Source organism: Molothrus aeneus, chromosome 3 (genome assembly GCF_037042795.1).
Source record: "Molothrus aeneus isolate 106 chromosome 3, BPBGC_Maene_1.0, whole genome shotgun sequence".
In the NCBI taxonomy this organism is placed as follows: domain Eukaryota; kingdom Metazoa; phylum Chordata; class Aves; order Passeriformes; family Icteridae; genus Molothrus; species Molothrus aeneus.
In genome coordinates, this window is record NC_089648.1 from 90351954 (window position 1) to 90375087 (window position 23134).

Genomic DNA, 23134 nt, shown 5'->3' on the forward strand with positions numbered 1-23134 from the left:
ATGGGCCTGGTTTTGCTTGGAAAGAGGGTGTGTGTAAATTCATAAAGCTAAGTTGCTAGCTAGTGCCATGGCATGACATGTTTTGGCACTGTTGAAATGCCTTTGTGAACTTGTAGCATGAAATTGTTGTACTCTGAAATACCAAGAGTTCATATACAAAATGAATGTGGAATAGCAGCAAGTCAATTGCCTGGTATGCCTGGCAAAAAGGACAGCAGTAAGGGGAAAAAATTCTACTCCTCCAGCTTAATTTGGAAAAGCTGTGATGGATTCTGCAAGTAATTTTTTTTTCTTCCCTGTATGTTCTTAATTGTCTTTCTTCTTGCTCTGTATTGATACTAAAATTGTTGCTCCTGGCACGGTGGCATCTTCTGCCTGAGCTTTTCTTTCTTCAAAGAGTCACGCTGTAAAACGTTATACTGGATGTGTTAACATTAGAGAGGGGCCATCAAATGGCTTTTCCAGAGAAGATGGTCTTATTTTGTTTGTTTTTTCTTAAAGTTCTCTGTTTTTAATGAATTTTTATATAAATACTGATGAAGCAGAGTAATAGAGCTAAGTGTCTTACACAGGTTAAAAATAATAGCCTTTCCTCCCACCTTCGTTGTTTACTCTCATATTTTTCAAGATTTGTTCTATTTTCACCTCTCCATTTGGCCTTGTAAAGTGCATGCCAGTGATAGTTGGGCCAGTTATCCTAAGAATCATCAGTAACTTTCTGATATTTATATCAGTTTTCTTTTGGATTTTGGATGATATGTGGGTTACATCCTTTGGTTGCTACTGTATTTCATTCCCTTCATAGTAGCAGACTAGTATGAAATATTCTTAGGTGAAATACAGGCCAGGGGAGAAGGGTGACATGCTGAAATTTGAATGCTTGGCAGTTTCCTCTGTCTGACTTGCCAGACCTTGGTTTTTGTCCTCTGAAACTTTTCTCCGAAATCTTTATTCAAGACTCCTTGTCTGAGGACAGACAATACTTTTCTCCCTTTTTATAGCACAAATGATTGTTTTCACCATTTTATTACTTGTTTTCATTATGTTTTCGATTAAATATGAGTTTCAGTAAAAGATTCCATTAAATACTGAATTTTAAATATATTTTTTAAACACAATGGTGAAAGGCACTTCATGGTTTTAGTTGTGTAGATACTTGGATGTTGCCAGAAGATGCATACTTGTTGTCTAATGCATTATAAACAACCTACATTGAGTATGAAGCATTTTTGGTTTTTCCATTAGAAAGAATTGTTGAGAAATTTGATGCCCTTAACTAAGGAAATTGCGATGCTGAGAGGGAAGACAAATACCTGCCATTTAAAAAACCTGATAAAAATTGCACTTCCCTAGAAGTGTTTTTCACTTTATAATAGTATTTCTTATACTTATGTGCATGTGATCAAGTATGTAATATTTGAAAATATAAGTAGTATGCAGTTACTCCTTTTGCAAGTTCTTTAGTATATCATGAATATAAAAGTGGCATGATAAATATAAATAAGAAAATAAATCCCCAGTTTAACGCTATACTACAGTAAAAACAAAGTGGAGAGTTTTAAAAAATGGTTAAAACTGCAGGTTTTTCATTTGAAGCCCCAAGGGAGCCTTTTGCCAAGCTTTTAGTTTCTTTTGTAAAATTTCTTTACCCCGTTTAAAATCTAGGCTTGATCTGAGTAATAAGAAATGATGATGAAAAGGTATTTTATACTATTAAGCCACACCTCATTTTAAAAGAAATTGATTAAAAAAAAACCCCAGCAACTGCTTAGGAATGGTGCTGTGGCTCACATGGTGTTGAAATGTCCAGTATAGAGTGGGGGCCAAAAATATACATGATATTCTCTAACATCACTTTAAATGTTCTCTAGTAACAAAAGGAAAGTCTTCATGTGTATTTACAACTACATGTGCAAGAACTTGTATTTCAGGATAAATGTTTGGATAGTCCATCCTCAGGAGAAAGGTTTTAATAAAGAAAATGCTCTGAGAATTCAAGGACATTGCAATATGTGCTATATCATAATGAAATACTGGGAAAATGAAAGGCTCTAGGGAAACGTAATAATATGAAAGAAAATTAGTGTATATGTATGTATATTTTGTAGCTGAGAATTACAAGAGCAGAATATAATTTAACCTTGGAGAACATTCAAAACTAATGTGTATGATGGAAGGTGGTTCCAGCTGCCTCATGGTGATGGTATTTAGAGAAACTGCAACTTTTTGGTTTCTAGATCTTTATCTGTTTAGGGTCTAAAATACCCTTCATGACACAAGGGCAGGGATATTCTTTTGTCTCACTTCTGTCACCTCATTACAGTCACCAACTGCCAAACTGGCTTCCCTTGCCTTGCCTCTAGTGCTGGTTGAAGGTTTACAGAACAGATCCCAATAGGAGTGCTTCCCTGATAGACAGGGATAGGCAAGCTAAACTTGAATGGAATGCGTTCAGATTTACTAAGCTGTTCTTTGGTTACCTGACTACATTTGTGTCTTCCTAAAGAATGAGTTGGATTTTATTGGGGCATGTGATGCCTAACTATGCAGAAGGAAAGTCTGTATTAATAATAGTTAAGTACAAAAATCTGTAGGCTTTTGGAAGGAATGTGTTTTATATGTATCCTCAACACTTGTGTGATAAAATGGTGGGCATATTAAACTTTTTGAGTGCAAGTAATTGGTAATCCATTGCAAATTTAAAAATCTACATAAATTGTATACATAAGTTAAAGATTTTATATTAGCCTACTTATTTTTTACAGGAATACTTAACATTGCTAAAACTAGTGAATAGACAGGTAAGGTGTAAGATCACTAAATTTCTAAATTTTAAGTGTTCACAAAGTGGCAGTCATACCTATGTGAACTGGTATAACTTGAAGTCTCTCATAGACTGATATAATTTGTCACATTCAGCCCTGGAGTTTGGCTTCCTGATTGGTATCTTGAAACAGTGATGTAATTATTCAATGTAAGTGTGATGGTAGTAAAAAGTAGTTCAAGCTTTCTTTCAGTCTTGTTTATATGGTTCTTTTTTTTCTCATTGGTTTTCTTTTTAAATAAATATAGACCTTCCTCAAAATTGGTTTTAGTTAGTAGATATAACATTGCAGGTTTCAAGTCAAACATAGACTTAAGGCATGAGAGGCCATGTGTGTCTGCTTTGTTTTCAAAAGCTTTGTTTCTCAGTATTTATTTGAAGTATTAGTCTGGATTTAAGATAAATTTCTATCTAGGAAAGAGCATGCAAAGCTTAATGTTTTTAGTTCTGTTTTCTTTGGGTAAGTGTGTAAGCTTGTTTAAGTTATATTTAATGCTGGTCTCATTTCAAGTGGAACAACTGATATACACAGCTAAGGTTCTGACAGACTAAATCCTCAATTGCAGCAGAGTGTTTTATACCTGAGAGGGATTATCTTCCTGAGTATGTAGAGTTTGACAATTTTGTGATGGCTTCAGGTTCTCTGTGTCAACCAGTTTGTTATACTTTGTGTCTGAACCATTTGTGCTGTTAAGACTAGGAGGAATTTGAAAATTTTCAATAAGACATAGGCTGTTATAGAACAAACGTAATTTTAACTATCCAAACACCAAATCTATTTCTAAATCTACTTTATATGTTCCCTTGATGTCTGTCTAATTTTGTGTAATTCTCCACAGATACATGCTGCTAATGAGTCTTCAGGATCGAAATGAAAAGCTTTTCTATAAAGTGCTGGCTTCTGACATTGAAAAGTTCATGCCTATTGTTTATACTCCCACTGTGGGACTGGCTTGCCAACAATATGGTTTAGCATTCCGGAGGCCAAGGTATGTGAGTTTATACTTCAAATAAAAGTAATTGAATCTTATTTTCCTCTTGGCAGATTTCTGTAGGGGCTTTTTACCAACTGCATGTAAACCAAAACTGCAGTAATTGAGATCATCCAAGCTACACTTTTGGTCCACATTAGGCAATAATTTGTGCATTTCTTATCTGCATTAAGAAGGCAAAGGGTTGGTTGATTTGCATTAAAACATAAGTAGATTTTTAATCTTATTGACTGATTATAACTATTAAACTGTATAGTATATGTACTGTATATATACTATATATATACTGGATAGTGTTACTATTATATTGGTTTAGAATCCTAGCTGCATATTAGAAGAAGACAGGAGAAGAATGGAACTTTAGTTTTAGTTTTGTCTTAGAAACTTAAAAACAAAGACTTTTTCCTGTATAAATATTTATGTAATTGGTATTTTATACATATATACACACACACACATATATGTTTAAACAATATGTGTACAAACTAAGGATGTCTATGTGTATCTACTGATATCTTAAAAATTATCACAAATCATCAAAGTGCCTGTTTCAGTGCTTAATGATTTCTTGCTTCATAGGTTGGTTACTCTGGAGTGTTTTTATTCTGTGTACAATATCTGTATTTATAAAATGATGAGGAAGTGGTATGAAAGAAGGATGGACACTTCTGTTTCACTCTGCCTCTTGAACATCAATTCACCGAGTGTGAGTTGCTGTTTGAGAATGTTGTGTGTGTCACTGTCTTCATGTGCAAACTGGAACAACACTTTGGAGCCTTCTGCAGAATTTTCTGGCAAAGAAAGAGATAAATGAGCTGTAGCTGTTAACAGAAATAGGTTTTTTACAGTGAAGGCATTGATCAAAAGTAAGAAGCTTGCAAGATGTAAGGGAACAAATGACTGCTTACAAATTCCTCAGCAGGAAATATTTCAGAGAGATTTATGGCTTCAAGGTTTTGTCCTTAATGTGAGAATCATTTTGGCCTTGTGACTAATATAATGAGTCAGGACCATCTGGTCAACTGCAGAAAACAAGAATTCCCACTTCTGTGCATATTAAAAAGTTCAAAAATAGCTCAAGAATCCTTATTTAAACCTATGTAATGATCCATGGCTTTTAGGTGCCTCCCTTAGTAAGAGAACTCATCTCCTTTTTCTGCCCCTGTATTTACCACCATGGTGATTTTATTGGCCTTCCAGGAAGTGCTAAATGTGTCTGGAAATTAAGTCTTTGCTTACACTGGTCTCATTACTCCTCATTTTGATATTCTTTGCATGTAAAATATTTCACAAGGAGCACCTCTGCCCATGCACATACTTTTCCCTTTCTCCCAGATGTGTGAAGCATCTGTGGAGAAAAACACCCAGTTTAATTAGAGTCATGGAATTGTTAAGTTTTCAAAAGACCTCCAAGGTCATTGAGTCCAATTTTTGACTGAAAACCACCATGTCAACTAAACCATAGCACATTTCTTGAACACTTCAGGGATAGTGACTCCACCCCCTCCCTGGACAGCCTGTTCCAATGCTTAACCACCTTTTCAGTGAGGAATTCTTCTTGATATCCACCCTGAAACTCCCTGGCAGAACTTGAGACTTTCCTCTTATCCTGTCATTCATTGCCTGCCAGAAGAGTCCAACCCCTGCCTGGCTACAACCTCCTTTCAGGCAGTTGATAAGGCAAGGTGATAAGGTTACCCTGAGCCTCCTCAGGGCTTAACAACCCTGATTCCCTCAGCCACTCCTCCCATGACTTGTGCTCCAGAGCCTTCATCACCTTTTCGCCCTTCTCTGGATGTGTTCCAGCAACTCAATGTCTCCTTTGCAGCAGGGTTGGAATGAAATGATCTTTAAGGTCCCTTACAATCCAAACCATTCTGTGGTTCTATGATCTTTAACAGACTCTTTCCTGCTTAAGAAAATACCCACAATGCAGTCTTCCACTGCACTGTTCGAGATAAGTTTTTTTCCCTGAGAAAAAGATTTTCTAAATTACTCAAACCAACTATGCAAAGTAATCAATATAATTTAGTTAAAAATTGCATTCTAGACCATTCTAGTTAGCATTAAGCCTTATATACCAGCATACCTCATAAACAGCATCCTTCATGAGATGGATGGAGAAGAAAATATAAACATCAAATTTAATATTCTGCAGGAGAAAAGGAGTAAAAGATGTAAGATTTAGTTCAGGCTATATCATCTTACAATTTTGATTTTTTTTTTCAAGAAGTTGTGATCAAGGAACAAGGTATAATCTGATCATACTTTAAAAAAAAGTATTTTCTGTAAGAACTGTCTGTATCTGCTTTATGCTGACTCATATGTAAGTGCTGTCTTTACAGAGAAGTGACTTTTTCTTTCACAATGGTTTTTATTTCAGAATATGTTTTAATATTGCCTCTTCCCACTGTTTGCTATTTCATAGTTTAATACAGATCCCGTTAGAAACAGACTTGGAGGCAAATGAGTTAAAAATTACTCATTTGCTGCAGATCGTATTTATCTCACTGCAGTTTGTAAAGCAGCACCATATTTAGTTTATGTCTGTAAGGATGTTTTCCAATATTCAATTATACTTCTTTACCTTGTGAAATGAGTTTGAAGTGCCTGGCTTGCAAGTTATCTCTTGAGGCAAGGAACAGCAAAATTAATTTAGAGTTGAAAAAGTAGGTTTCTCATGGAATCATTAAATGAGATCATCTTCTGTGACTCCCTTATGTGTTTTTAGAAGACTTTATGTGCTCACATGATGCGCTTACAGTCACAGAAGGACTCTGGCTCAGGAAAAGGTTTTCATCCTGAAGCAATAGTTTGCAATTTTAGAATAAACATTCGTGGCTGACCAGCTGACCATCTGATTAAGCATCATTTCTCAAGTGAAGCAGCTGCAAAGTAACTTGACTCACTGGTTTGAAGCTCATCTGTATAATTGACATTTTTTATAATAGTCAACTCCTGGGACTCAACTCAAGATTGCATTACTTACTCTGAATATTCAGCTTTAAATCCACCAGTTTAATGAAGAGTATTATTATAGAAGTTAACAGTACAGATCTGATAGCAGATCTATGACATGCACCTACCTACACCACATTGTTATGTAAACATAATTTAGAAGACCAGTCTGTATGGTCTTCTTCCTAACTGTTGAGGGGGATGAGGGAAGAAAGGATCCTTCAGAGAGGTGGTCAGAGAAGGAATTTGGACCTGTACAGATAGAAGATTACTTATACTGGGAATATAATGATGTTCTTCTTCTATTGTAATGCTCATGTTATCATTAAAAACATTATCTCAGAATCTCTATTAGATCACTTCTTGGTTCAGAGCTTCTCTCCATCATTTAAATTCCTAAAGAAAAAATTCTTCAGTTGCACAAGGCATGTACATAGATATGACAGCTTTTGATTACTTACCAAGAAAGAATCTATTTTTGTAAATAGATTTCTGAAATAGAACAGTTCTTTCATCCAACAAGAATAAATATGGGAAAGCTCAATGGAAATTTCCTCTAAGAATCCAAAATCAACTTTTTACATTGTATAGAGAACACCCAGGAGTTTTAGATTCTTGTGTAAACTCAGCATTCAGAGAAGGGAGGTATAATTGCCAAGTACTGCTATGCTGAAGACTTTGGACGTTGTTAAAATCTTAGGTGACTGTTTATATATTGCCATTCCTAGAAGGAAAAGCCATTTCAATCAGAATATGATCAGAGCAAGCCTGGGTAGCTGATGCAGTTACACAGGCATGGCAGAGTTCTCTGAAATAATTTCCCAATGCAGGCACAGAATATCAGGCTGACTAGGAACCATTTTTAAAGCAGCTCTATTGGGTCTGGTGCAGTCTCTTAAAAGGCAAATTATGTCAGCTTTGAAATTGTTTACCAGATATCCTCCTCACTGAAGTGTGTAGTCACTCAGCCTCAGCACATATAAATTTGAGACTTAACCCTTTCTTTTCCTTATGTTTCTCAAAAAGAATGTATTTACATTTACAATGATTCAGATGCACGATATTGAATGCAAATGTTGCAAATGTGAGTTCTTTTTTGTTGACAAATATTTACATGCTGAGATTGCCAGCTGAAAGATAGCATCACTTTTTAATAAAGAAAAGAAATAAGGAATGGGGAAATATTGATTTCCTGTGACAGAACATGGAAAATGTTAGACCTTGGCATCAGAAGTTGCAGTCTGCTTGCCAGCACAAGGTTGATCCCTTGATACATTTAATAATCTTTTTGTGGTTTTTAATGAGGCTTTTATTGGAATTATTTTTCTTAATTTCAGTGGATGTCTGTGGCATCCAAGTCTCTTCAAAAACCAGATTTTGCTTACTGGAGGCCAGAAACTTGTCAAATACTCCATGGTCACATGAGCCAAGAAAGTTCAGTTCCTGGAAGTTTTCTGAGACTCTCTCTCCTTCAGATCTGTGGTGTTGTCTTGATTGAGACTATTAGGATGTCTGGATTTATTTCAGACATTTCTGGTTGCTTCTTCACCAGTCTAACAGCTCCCTTAGGTTTTCTTTCAGCACATCTAGATATTTTTTCCTCCCCTAGATAAGCATATATTTGTATACGTATGTCTATTTAGGGATTTTATTAGTATCTTCATTTAGTTAGAGGTGATTATTTTGTAACATAAAATTATATTAAAAGATGTAACAAAGCACTAGTTTCACAGTTATTTTTCCTAGTATTTTCTGAAAGCTATATAGAATTTTAATCCATAAGTGGAAAAAAGGAAATGTGCAGGCTTTTTAACTGATCTCTTGTAAGGTCTTGACTGTTAGGACAGCATATGAAATCAAAATATTTTGCAATTAAGGCATAAAGAACAGCAAAATGTTTCTTGAAAATAAACTGTTCAAATTCTGTTCTACAGAAGGATCTGGTTTGAGTGGCAAATTACTTTGTAGCATTTCAACAGAGAATTAGTATACCTGTAGCATTTCTTCTAATTTTAGAAGAAAATTAGTGGCTTCTAAAGCCTCATCATGATGCCAGTTGCAATCTCTCACCAAGGAATTTTGGAATACATTTTGGTCATTTTTCACTTTCATCTTTTGTGAAGATGACAACTGTTGACATATTCCAGGCAACTTTTTTCTCTTTTTTTTTTTTTTCCCTGCGTATAGCCTTGCCATTGAGTTCATTGCATCCAGTAATTTTACTTTCTGGCATGATTCTGATCTGCTTTTACTTTCATCAAGCTAAAACTTTGCTTAGCATTCTGTTGCTTCTGTGGCTTGAAGGTAAGACTAATAGAATCTTCCCAGCAAAATATTTGCTCTGCTCTGAAAAGCTGGAAAAGGAGAATTATCAGAGTGTTGAACTCCTCATTTCTCCTGGACAGTCTTGTAGACTGGATTGTTCCCAACATGTATTTAACTTGGTCTGTCAGCAGACAGTAATGGTGCTGCAGAGAAAGGTGTGATGATCTTGCACAGATGTCAGTGGGCCTCATTTTGGTCATAGAGTGCTTTGTAAATATTAAGCCAGTTTCTCATGTAAGAAGTTATTGGAGGAAAAAAAGTTCTGTTTTGATTTTTGAAAACATAATGATATTCTTCCGTTTATATGCATGTAGTCATCTGGTCTCTCTAGAACTGTTAAATTCGTGGTTTTTCATAATATTTTGGCAATATGTTTCGCCATTTAAGTACAGTGTGAATTTTTATTTTTTTATTAAACTTTCACCTCAGGATAAAATCATGAATGATTAGCCTGTGCCAAACTGAGAGTAGGTAGTGATGACCTAGCAGTATGAAATATAACATCCTCCATGGTTTTTGTAGGTACTTGGTGCTTGCATGTAGGTATAACCTACAGTACTTGGAGGGGGTGGTGTTTACAGAAGTAGCACTTGGAGTTGTTCTTCCATGTAGTCTTGTCTGAGTTGGAGCTTTATCTATTATTAGCCTCTTCCTGTTCTCATAAACTTCATACATGATTTCTTCTGCAGGTAATATTTCAGGGACTTTTGATCACAGTCATAAAAGCTTTATCCTAAAGCACATCATAAGCATGGAATTTCTGGCTTTCAGACCTAAGTTTGTAGGTGCATTGCTCTGTTTCTTCTGGATGGAATACATCTTGGCTGTGAGCAGGAGGAAATGAGACTATCCCTTCTCAAAACATAACTCTCAAAATGTTTGGCAGCAGTCAGTGTTTGGTCATTCTTAACACAGTCTTCTACGGAAGACGGCTAGCAAGACTCAGTGCTCTTCTACAGACATCCTTGGTGGTTTCTGAGCAAGAGGGTCAAAATTAAAATACTGGCCATGCCTTTCTGTTCCCTTGTTCACTTCCTTCACAGAGTCCTGGATGTTTCCAGGGGATCCCTGTCCTCATTTGGCTTGTGCTGTTATTTTTTAAATAATTTCTACTATTTGTTGTGTGAGGTTAGAACTGAGTGTTCTCCCTTCTCCACAAATTTGGGGGACTCAAATTTATCTTTTCAAAGGCATCTGCACTTTGAGCTAATGGGAACTTATTTCTGTGGATTTTGGCATGTGATTATCTTTCTCATTTCATTATATCCTACTAAGACAGTCCTCTGAAACAAAGAAGTTTCATACAGATGCTTTTCACTAAATGGGAAAGACAGTTTGTGTGACAGTAAGTAATGCAGTATTTATTAGAACCTTCTTGTTTCCTTTACTAAAACAGTCATCTTGTGGATCTACGTGCAAAAGACTGGACAAAAAGTACATGATCCCAAGTGAAATGTCTTTACTCTGACTAATCTTTTCTTTCAAGTGCCAATACCACATAAAAGGTAGGCTATATCCTTTGCAACAAATAAACTATGTATCTGCATTTTAAAATAAGGTATTATTTTGGCATGTTACAGTGTCATATCAGCAACTATGACTTGTATCAATGTATAGCCATGTTACTCTTCAATGTCTTCCTATTTTCCTGGAGTTTTAGGGAGATTTTGACTCTATGCCTGCCTTCTGGTTACAAGCTCCCCAATTTCCCAAAGCAGTATATTCCTTAATGAAATGTACTTTAAGAGCAGAGGTTTTATTTCAATTTCACACCTTTACTTGGCCAAAGATTCCACTGGCAACACTAAAGTATCAGGTCATACAGTACAGGAGAGGTCTATTTATTAGCTCTGTCTAACTCTATACAAGTCATATTTATCTACTAAAATTTTCCTCTCATGAAACAGCCTCTGTAAAACAGACAGATTTTTAGTTTCCTAATTGTCAACATCATTTGACTTTGAAAACATATCTTAAGAGTCATTTCCTTTCAATAATAGAACTTTAGGTTTCCTTAGTTCAATACGTTTTCAAGGACAGCCTATCAAATTCCGTGCAGTGTCTGCATATGATGTTACTCCATCCTTCCTTTTGTACAGAATGATAGGTATAGTTGCCTCCCTTCTGCCTTGAGTGGCTCTGGGACAGCCCTGAAGTTGTAGCTTGCTCTTTACAGTAGTTTGCATGTTGTATCCATCTCCATGGACTGGGATTCTGACCATTCTAGTACTCATTTAGGACAACCCAGACAATAGCAGCTTGTGTCACATGAATAAACAGACAACTGTGACAGAAAACAAACACATTGCAATTCATTGCTTGGGAAGTACTAAGAAAAATGTGTGGGTATCTTTCTCCCTTCCTAGGGCTATGCTATGGGAGGGAAAGAGCTTCCTTCCAGATACCAGTGGGATGAAAAATAAATGGTGTTGCTGCATGTGTTTACAATTAGATATCACCAGCAGCAGGGATTTTTGCATTGGTAACATGAGCTTGTGGCAGAGAACTGTTATATTTGACTGATAAACATCTAGTGCAGGGTTTTGTTTTAATATTGAGATCTTCTCTGAGATAGAGGAATCCTACTCTGTCCTTCTATGCAAAGAGTTTTGCATGTCCTCAGTAATTCCTGATGTTATCATCTGATACTGCAAAACAAGGTAGCAGTAGTATTCAGATGAGATGCCAGTGATTTAGAGGCATTACACTGCTTTATTAGCTCATTCTGTATATATTCCAGCCCACGCCCAGAGGATGTTTTCCTTTAGGGGTGTGCTTACACTGGAGTTTCTCCAGCTCCCATTTTCTGTACATTTATTGCACGTCCTTTGGCACCACCCAAATCCCCTGCTTCCCCATTCAGCAGCTTCTCTGTTCAAAATGCTGTCATTACTCAGCAGTCCAACACTGTCTCATTGTTGCATTTCCAATACAAGATATTTAGTAGCTTTTAAAAAAACCCTACAGTAATTCCTGTAACTGTATTTGGTAAAGTCCGAAAGAGGAAGGAAAACCCTCGTAAAATCACTGCAACTTTGCAGTAGCTTGGCTATTCTAACATCACAGTTTTCTGTCTCTATCTACAAGCTTTCTAAATAGATAGTCAAGTCTTAAAATGAAAAATCAAAAGTGAAGACAAAGTATAAATATTTTCAGCCTTTAAGAGCATAACAAATGGGATGATTGTGTGTTGTAATACATCTTGTGTTTCTCTGTATTTATAGCGAGATGTTTTGGTCCAGGAACTTTTTACATACTCCATTTGGGAGAGCCATATGCATAGGAGGCTTCTGAAAAAGACAAGAAAAAAAAAGTTTTGGAATAGAAGTGGACCCTTTTATTTCTTGCAAGGCGCTTTAATCCCTTTTTAACAAAGATTTACAGCTGCATAAAATTGTTTTCTTATGGGCACAGCTGAATTAAAAATGTCAGCAGTGTTAATTATAATATACTTAAAAATACTAGGTCAGAATAACATTACTGAATCTATTGTAGAATAGCAGTAACATCATGTAATTTGCAGCTGCGTGGAGAAAGGTTTGTGAGGCATCTGACATCCTGACCACTGCTCTTTGAGTTAAGTGGTGGCACTGAATGTCAGTTCTGCTTTTTGGCTAATGACTGTTAGGTGATTAAGCCACATGCATGAAATTCACTGTCTTTTAGAAAAGGGTGGGTAAGAGCCTGCTGGGAGCATGGATCAAATAGATAAATGTGCATAAACCAAACAAAGCAATTTGTAGAAAAGCAAGGACTTCCAGCTGAAGGCAGACAGTGATATAGAAGGCTTAAATCAACTGGCAGAAATAAGGGAAACATTTACTGAGAAACACAAAAAAAGAAGAACAAGCTTCAGTTTGTACTGAATTAGAACCCATGCCTTTGGCACAAAGATGGTCAAAAGCCAGTTCACGTTTTTGCTTCTTAATTTCCAAAGTGACTACTTTTAACATGAATTTTTGTTTAGTCTTAAAGAAGAAGGGAGTTTAGGGGCTCTCACATCTTCATTTTAGTAGTCTAGTATACTGAAATTAACTATTGTTTTTATCATTCTGGTGGAATTTTCCATCTAAAGGAAGAGCTTCCTGTTCCTGAGATGAAGCTGTAATGCAGCTTACAGAGACACAGCAGCACATTTCCATTTCAAAAGTTCACAATATTATGACAACTTTATTGTATCAGAGTGTGTTTTTGGTTGCTTTTAACTTTTCTTTTAGTGTTCTTTAGATTTATTGAAAGCACATATGAATTTACAGGCTTGCTGCGCTGTATGTTAAGGGTCAGGTTATTCATACAGCCTGTTTTAGGCAACAGTATGTCTGAGAGTTTCCCTTGGTCATCCAAAAGAAGCTGCTTAAACATGACTCAGATATTTGTCTCTGGCAATGAAAATATGGAACATGGTTTGCTTTCTGTTCAAATTTTTTTTTCATGAATAACTAGTATATGAGTATGGGGAACTTGTCATTCTCAAGAAAATGGTGTATTGAAAAAGATTTCCATTTTGCCTTACTCTGCAAGAAATGTGCCTATTTCTACTTTTACTTTGCCTCTTAACATAGAATGTAGCAATGCTCCAGTTGATGGCATTGAAATGGGATTCTTCATGAGGGTGGCTGTAATGCCAGTCATTTGGTGAATGGCTTGTTCATTCAGTCTTAGAGTGAAACAAATGTCATCTTTGAAAGATGACATAAAATATGCCACGTGGGCTTCCAAAGGCAACGTCCTCAGAAAAGCTTGTGTGCTTTCTGACACTGCACTTGAGGCTTTGATTCCCTTAAAGAGGCTGGAAGCCCCCTAATGACATTTCACAAACACTTCTGTTGTGATTGCTAGATGATGATATTTGAATACCCATGGGACTGGCTCTGACTCCTCGCTAGGTCCTTACTGTGTCCTGTGCTTTGTTTCCTCTATGTGTAGTGAAGACCAGCAATATTAGGTTGTGTTAGCTGCGATTGTTGCATGCTGTGTTTTTTCCCAAAATGTTGACCCTGACTTTATGAAATGAAAATCTTTACATTGGGTCATGATTGAATTTTTATAAAAAGGAGGAAAAGTATGAGGCTATTTGCCTCTGTTGGAGGAGGTTAATATATTACAGATTTTTAATGCCCAAAATGTTTCCTTGGAGTTCCATCTATTATAATTATTTTCTCAAATTTTATGATAAAGGCTTCTAGTAATTTTAATTGAGTCAGAAAACCATTATTTTTCTTCTTAAATGTATTTGATTCCTATGATTAAAACCACTTTGTATAGGTAATATATATGTCCTGGGTTTTTCTGGAAAAATATTAATACTTCTTCTGTGAGTGAATTTCAGAAAATAACTGGTGTGTTGGAACTTTGTTAACATCAGATTACATAAGTCTTAAGAATAATCATGCTGCTTCTCAGTTTCTCTGTCTGAGATAGAGGTGGACCTGCAGCTGTTTTCCCCATGTTAAAAGTTGTTATTGAACACAATACTAAAAATTCAGTCTGTCTCATACAGTCATTCACGCTGTAAATTTAACAGGAAGTACAGAAATAGGGCTGCTCATCAGCTTGTTTGCATTTTTAAAAATGTGCACATGGTAAAGGGAGATTTGTATTTTTTCAGAGTTTTAATTTTCAGCAGTTAGAGTCAGCTCTACTAATGGAAGATGGTGTCTCATTTCAGAAGTGACTTTTGCATTGAAGTTGGGTAGGATATGCCATAAGAATAAGCATTTTTTAGTAAGTCTTTACTTTTATCCTGGTTAATAGTTACTGAGAGCAAATTATGGTGATTTAAAGGTCAGTTAAGAGGCCCTAAAGGATGTTATTGTCTAAATACAGGAAATTTTCCATGTTCCAATGACCCAAGGCAGCACAAGTTGTTGAAGTAAATAAGGATAGTGATCTCACTTGTTTGAGTATTTCACAGTTTAAGTAGCATTTAAAAGTTTGTTGTTTTTTTTTTTTTTAGAGAAGCATCACCAGCATTGCAACATGATGTGTTTGTTTATGGCTTTCTACACAGTTAACATTTGCATAAAATAATACAAACATGATTACTATTGAAACAGAACAGCAGGTTATTTTTTGTCTTAAAAATGAATGGGTCTGGCTCTGATAAACTGTTCTCTCATTCACAGTCTTCAAATACTTCTATTTGTGCCCATTAGAGTGTAAGTAATTAAGTTATTTATTGAGCAACTGTCAGAGGAATTTAAGTAGCTTCTGGAGCAAAAGAGCTCCAGTGCTTAAACCATAGTATTTTGCAGAGTCTGCCTTTTCCTTTGCAAGCAAACACATCCCATTGAATTGCTGCTGTGTGGTTAAGCTGATTGTTTAGATTAGTGATACTTTAGGAATATAGTAAAATTGATAAATTCATGTTTTAAGGAGTGACTATAAAAATATTATTTGATTTAGTCTTTTTCTGTATGAAAAGGATGCATCATTAGTTTGGATATTCAGACCACAAAACGCTGTGCAAGTAGAGGAGGTGAGGCACTAAATGAAAAACAGTGTTAGATATCTAGATATGCAGTAAAGAGTATTTTATATGAGTAATGCAAAACGTCTGCAATGACTAAGTCCATGAAGTTTTTACTATGAAGTATTTTTAGTATAGTTTGAGGTGAATATTATGGTTTCCAAAATTAACTAGAGATTTTTTGATTATTAGTGAAGTGTCAAGCTATAATTATTCTTGGTACCGTGTAAAATTGGTTTTAAAGTTTTCCAGTGCAAGGCTTGTAATGCTGTTACTCTGATTATTTTTACAATATAATTTTTTGGGGGTTGAATGAGAGCAGTCGAGGTTGGGTTGCTTCATTGGGTTGCTTTTTATTGCACCAAAGCCTTGACTTCTTTTCCCACTTCTAGAGCCTATCTGGTGGGCATTTTACAGAGTAAAAGCAAAATTTTTCAAGAAAAAAAGATGTTTTTTGCAAAAATCTGTGTACACTCAAACTCATAATGTAGAGATTACATGCTTTGGTAGCAAGAATCTCAAGGAGTTGAAAAAGTCCAGACCTTTTGGAGAAAAGTAGTAAGACAGGACTGATGCAGGTTTTGTTTCTGTTCTTTTGTCATTTGCCTTCACTCTGTACTGCTATGGGCAGCTTGTAATTTTTTTTTCACTGTCATCCACTCTCTTGTGTTACAATTTAGAAAATGTCTGCTATATGCAAGCTCTGGAGCTGGTTTCAGATGCAGAAGGGCAGATGGAGCAATGTCCGTGTGATCTGGCCCCGGCTGCAGGTGTATCAGGACTGTTACAGCAAGTTACATAAATCACTATGTTGCAAATTGTGGAATAGCAGCCCCTGGTTCCCTGCTTCCCTAATCCCACATGAGGTGGAAGAGGGAATGTGTTGAGACCTGAAGTTGGTTTTCTGAGTAAACCCAAGATGTGGGCAGAAGGAATTGTATGTGGAAGTTCCTGGAACCCATGGGGTTGTTTGAACCAGCTCTTCTGAGTGAGTGCCACCTGGATCAGTCTCTTTGAAGCACACAGTGTCCATTGCCATTTGTCAAAGAAACAAGGCAGAGCCATGGACTCTAGTTGAAGATCTTGGGCAGGCTTGAGCGTAGTGTGGATACTGTATTCACTTCTGGCAGCATTGAGAGCTCTGCAACTCACTGGGGCTTGCATCAGGAAAATTATAATCTTAAGTAGCTATCTACCCCAGTTGTATTTTTAATTATTTTATCATTATAATTTATTTTTAAATAATGTTTTAACATTTGTACTAAAAGATTTTCCCAGCATCTGAATTTTTGAGTCACTAGAGTTATGTACCTTCTATTTCTCCTAACCTTATCCTTTCTTTTCTGAAACTTAATTCCCCTGAGGTCATATTTTCAAATGCCAGGCTTACAGCTGCTGTCTTTCAGGTTAACTTTATCACTTGCCAGCTTTAAAGGCTAATTCACATTGGATACTGTATGGTTCTGTAAGTGGTCCAAAATGTACTTCTCTCTTCTCTATAGATGTTATTTTTAACTGTAGTGACTATTGGAGCATGACACTCACCAATAGGGATTGATGAGCATCTTTGATGGACTTGGGCATGGGAAAGGAGGCTACAGAGGCTGCCAACACTGGATAAAGACTGTCACGAAACAGTGTTTATCAGAAGAGATTCTTAAAATAAAACTAAATGTTGGTTTGCTTGTGTAGCTGAAGATAGACTGTTTAGACCCCTTGACATAAGCATTTCCCATTTACAGGGATTATGAAGACTGTGTTTTTCTGTATTTTAATAATTTCCCTACATTCTTATGCCAAATTGGGCATTTGAGTTGCTATAAAAATATAGGAGGCTTTCATTATTCTTTTATGTATAACAAAGTAGAGTTGGCAGGTGTTAGCATCTGCCAACTGTCTTTTGGAGTATTTGATGTCCTCTACAAAATAGATTTTATAATTAGTAGTCATTTACAAAACCAAATGCTAAGCATGAAATAACACATAATATTTATAAACTTTTATGTCTTTTCAGGATTAGTATCTTACTCTCATTGTCATTCATATGTTGCTTGAATTTACTTTTTTATGAACTACATCTTATTCATGTATAGCTCCACACTTTCAGAGGTTTTAGCGGTACCTACTGTTTGCTTAATGCTTCTTTCCTATTTTTGTTTTTGTTTTAGTCTTTATTTTGCTTCTTACAAATTTTTCTGTTTAAATATCATTTGAATGTGCCATGTCTAGAATATGTAAAGCCCAGGTTTCTTTAATACAGATGAATTCAGGCTGACAGTCAGTGGCAGCTGCTATTTCAGCATCAACTATTTTATATGTTGAAAAACATACCTGCGTATTGCAAAGTAATGAAATTCATCCCTGTACAAAGGAAAAGGTAAAGAAAATAAAGAAAGCTGTCAACAGCTGCGTTTCTTAAATCAGCCCATCTCTTATATTTATTAGGCCTCAGTGGTCTTGCTATGCAAAGGAACCTGCTATGGTAAGGTGTAATGAAAACATTGAGGATATTTTATATGAAGAAATGAGACCACATTAAACAGTCACAATTGAAATTGTGGTGAAAAAAGAGCAGAATGTTCTTTGGGGAGGATATAAGTACTCTTAGTTCCTAGTACAAAGTTTGTATTGTATTGCTTTTTATGATTTTAAAAATACAAGGGAATTTCAATGGGGACCAGGGAAGTAGAAGTATTTTACCTATTCCATGCCAAGTGCAGAAGCTTGAAAGAGTCTAGGCTGAGAAATAAACTTTGTCTTGCCCCTGAGATTTTTTTCTTTTTTTTTTTTTCTTTTTTTTTATTATTATTATTAGGCTTGTTTAGGCTGCCTGGGGAAGTGAAGTCACCTCTACTGTAACTCTATGTACAGTTCATAATTCAAATAACAGTCTTGAATATGTAGGGTTGTAGGGTTGTGAGAAAAGTCTGAACTTCTTTTCATTCAACATGTTTGGCATTTTCTGAGACATGTTAAGATTGCCTCCTGTTGTTATAAGAAGAGGAAAGAAAGGATTATTCTGTTACCATGACACATTTTCCTAAAATGTTCTTTAATAGAAAATAGAACAAATACATTGCTGGTAGATCATTGCTTCCTCGAAACATAATAAACAAATACTCCATTTAATTCTGTTGACTTTGTTCTCATAGATGAGAAGTTTAATAAAACAGACCCAAATCCTGTGCTGTAGAATGACCTCCACATAACTGGTAAAATTTGCTGCAGTGGAGTGAGCTCAGTGACCCAAGATAGATCCACCCTTTGTTGAGTGGATCTTGATGTCCTCATGTGGGCTTCCCACCCTTACTCTTCCATCTTACTGCTGGTGTGATGAGAAGAAAGGAGGCATAGTTACTTCTTTGTCTAATTATTCCTCTGCTGTAGTTTCATACATTTTCTGGCTAGCTGCAGTGGGTGTCACTAGCAGTGCTTGCTTTGGCTGGGCTGGTATAAGCCAGTGCTGAGCTGGGGGCTCACTGGAGCAAACTGGTTCCAGATGAGCACTTCTGCATATGTGCTTAGGCAAGTTCTATCATATGTGCTTAGGCAAGAGAATCTGCACTGCACCATGTTCAAAATGAGCACATTAATTAGAACACTGATGTGAGGCTGCAAGCTTCAGAACAGTTTTAACTCGCAGTTTTGGTGATTAGCCTTCTTGCCTTGCAACAAAAAGTAGTATGTATAACTGAGATACCAATTAAAATAGAAAGGACCACACTGTGTTGTAAAACCTACAGTTGCTTTTCCAGTGAGCTTGCCAACCCAGACTGCTCTGAAAATGTGTGCAAGAGAACTTAATCCTGCTTCCCCATGGTTGCTTTTCTTCTTAGAAATGTGATTATGTGTACACTGAAAAACAAGCAGCATATTCTTTCTCATAATTTTTTTCTGCTGTGTCTTGCTTCTTTCTCCATGTGATTGTATGTATTACTTGTCCATGTGATTATATGTGTTACTTGTCCATCTGCTTTAGCAGCCCCATCCTGAAGTGCTTTGTCAGACAAGTGCAAGTGCACATCCTGCAGGCCATCTCTTTCTCATCCAGCAGAGCAGGGTGTGCATCACTGGCATGACAGTGCTTATTTTTATCATTAACATTATGCTGAAATGGATAATTCAGTCATATTTCCAGATTGAAATACATGTAGATCTGAATCCAGTTTAAATCATCTAGCTTGCCCCATGCTTTATTCTTCTTGTAGCTGTGCTGTGACAGCCCCAAAATAACTATAATGTCTGCTAGGTAGCCAAATTGCTGGCTACCTTTTCAGCTTTTCAGCCCTATCCCACTTAAAATAAACGTATGCAGTTGGTAATTTCCCTAACTATAGCACGACCTCATGGAACAGAAAAAAACCCACATGTAATGCTACCTTTTGATGGCTGTCTGCAGGTAGAATTGCCAGTGAATTCAGTCCCAGTAATACCAGCTGAGTATTCTTGTGGCTGACACCTGTGAGTCAGGGTTCCTCTTACCAACCTTGTGTATCTACCTGCAGAGAGTACTTTACAGAAGAAAAGTGTTTTAGTTAAAGAAGTGAAGGATAACTAAAGAGATCCAGATAAAAGAAGAAAAAAAATCATCTCTCTTATTCTGTTCCCTTAAATTTAAGAGCATCTTCTTGGTCAGGCCAGTGTATCCAGAAATGTCTTACACTAAACTACAGAAAAAATGGAGGGAAAGGGAGAAAGAGGGGAGTGGAATGCTTTTGACATCGCTATTTACACTTCAGCTTCTATTTTCCTTTGTGGCTTGAATCTGATCCTGCTTGAACAGATTTTTGAAATACGCTCTCAATACTTATTCAAAGGTCCTTACAAATGTTCTAACAAAATTCCTTCTGGAACAGCCTCCCTGCCTTTATTTTCCTCTGCTGGGGAATTTATTCCAGGGTGACCTCTCTCTCTAGCTTGCAAGGAAGAGGGCATTTAGGCACACTGGGCTGGGCCGTGACTCTTTACAAAATCAATACAAAATCTTGCTTCATTTAACACAAATCTATTGGGTTGGTGTAAATTGGAGAATGGAGACAAGGAGAGGCGTGATCCCACAAGATTGCTTTCTTCCAGCACTCTGTGCTTGCTTTCACATGCTGTCACAGCTGTCTCTTGAGGCTAGCAGTTTTGATAAGATGCACTTTATGATTTAACAGTTCACAGGCTGTTTTATAAAATGATGCATGGTACAATACATCAGAAAGGAAGCATCATGTGTTTTTCTTTGCTGTTTTGTGGATTTCATTGTTAAGGGACATCTTTTTTTCAGGTAGATGGCTCACAAATAGATATGCTTGTGTGCAGTAAATACTAGAACTTTTCAAAAGTGTGATAAAATTAACCCTCCTGTCCTGAAGACCTGTTGCCTCCACTAGGATGGAGAAATTAATTTGCTGACAGATGCAAGAACTTAGAATAAGAAACATTATTAAGAAACAACAGAGATACTTTAGTATCCAGCCTGTGTGTGTTAGTTCTGAGCATGGGAAATGGACAAAGAGGGAGAATGAATTAGAAATGCCAAGATGAGAGAATTTCTTCTTCTAGGGAAAAATGCGTAAAATGAAATACTTTGGTTAATCACAACATAGCTCACATTGCTTTTTGTCCCAAATAATAAAGAATTTCAGTTGCATATTTTTGACAAAGAAGGAATAAAGACCCTTAAATATGAAATGCAAAATTCAATATAAAAATATAAATTGCATGATAATTTATATACAAACGTATAATGTAATATGTTTGAAATTTTTAAACATATGAGATTAAATATAATGTTTGGACTAATTTTTCTGTCTTGGTTAGTATGCATTTTACACTGCAGGAGATTTTTTGCTTGACTTGGTATATGTGCAGTCATAGCTGATGAGCATTTTCTTGATTTATTAGTTTATTTAGACCTATAGGACCCACTTGTATGAATATGAGGTCATATTCTGGTAGACTTAGATTTCAATTATTTTTTCAATAATTTTCTCTAAGTTTAGCTTTAAAATTTTTTAAATGGGCAACAGGACATTCTTTAGAATAATTCTAGAAGATGATGCCTTATACTTAGTAATACAAAGTGTAATTACAAGAATGCATCTTTGGCATGGGCTTCTTCATTGATGTTTCCTTTGTAGATTTTGAGAGATTGCATTTAAGTGTATTCATGGGTTTTGAGAGATGATATTTTTCTACCATCTCACATGAAAAAAGTAGATAAAAAATTGAATTAAATGAACTCTGAGTGGACACAAAATGGCAATCTAAAGAAATAGGGAGGGTGTTTTTCAAACACATAACTGAATGCTCATGATTTATTTTATATAATGATAATATCTAGCTTATTTCAGGTTTTGTTCGCAGCTTAAAGGTTTGGCCTGTTCTTGTTTGTGAATATTAGGACTGCTGGGGCAGTAGTCATCACTGTCATAGGAGGAACTCATTTTGTGATCAGGGACAACAAAAATGCAGATGATTAGTTTACTTATTCATACAAAATTAAGCTATACTATTGAACTGAATTTACGTATGTTAGAAATACATTTGCATTAGTTTAATGTATTATTTTATTCGGTTATACTTAATTTATTTCTATTATATTGATTTATAATTATTTAGTTACCTGTTTATATGAAAAATATTTTTTTATTTGCAGAGGTCTTTTTATTTCTATCCATGACCGGGGTCACATTGCGACAATGCTTAAATCCTGGCCAGAAAGTGTCATCAAGGTAAGTAAGGTTTTAGGTGCATAACAAAGCTGATGCTGTTTTGTACCCAAGATGAATTGGTTAAGATATTTTTAATGAGCTTTTTATCAGTTTCGATTTTGGTGATTTCTTAATTCATTTTTTCAATAGAAAGAATTCTGTTATAGCCAAAGTTTGAGTCATTTAAACACTTTTTAGATATAGGTGTCCTTTACTGATAATTGGTCAGTTACATTGCATATTATGTAAAAAACCACCCTGAATGCTTTTTCTGCATTTCAGGAAATCAAAGAATGGTTGAGGTAGGAAGGCACTCATCTAGGCCATCCTCCTGCTCAAACGAGGTCAGCCAGGACAGGTTACTCAGGGCTGTGTCCAGCCTTTGAGTTTTGAGTATCTCCAAGAATAGAGATCCCACATGATTCTTGGCAACCACACTCTAGAGTTTAAGTAATAGTTCTTCACTTACAGTGCTTCATGATCTCTCTTAAAAAAAAATCTTTAATTTCCAACTAAAATGGCTTGCTACTGAGTATGACAAGAAAATTATTGTGTTGTCAGCTGTTTGCCATACTGAGCACTTCTCTCCTTTATTATGAAAAGTCTTATTAGCATAGACAGTTTTTGGGGATTACTAAATTATTATATTTCTGTCAATAAGAACACATGCTTCCTGATATGTACAAGCATGATGGAGTGTGTTATTTACTCAAGGGAGGAAGACATAGATCTTTGTAGGTTAAGAACTAGGTGCTTGTAGACAGCCATGACAAAGGCCAGTAGGAGTGACTGGCTCTGGTTCTGCTGAAAACAGACATGACAAAACCCAGGAGTTTGTGGTTCTTCTTTTTTTTGTGGATAACTT

The 23134-nt window shown here is 36.0% G+C and overlaps 1 protein-coding gene across 2 annotated transcripts in view; it reads left to right on the top strand.

Moving 5' to 3' along the window:
* ME1 (malic enzyme 1) overlaps positions 1-23134 on the top strand; it is a 154241-nt gene that overhangs the window by 42493 nt on the left and 88614 nt on the right. For both annotated transcript variants that reach the window (XM_066547375.1, XM_066547376.1), the window contains exons 3-4: positions 3664-3813; positions 22215-22290. In XM_066547375.1, the coding sequence (XP_066403472.1) occupies positions 3664-3813; positions 22215-22290 (226 nt within the window). The remainder of the gene's footprint in view (positions 1-3663; positions 3814-22214; positions 22291-23134) is intronic.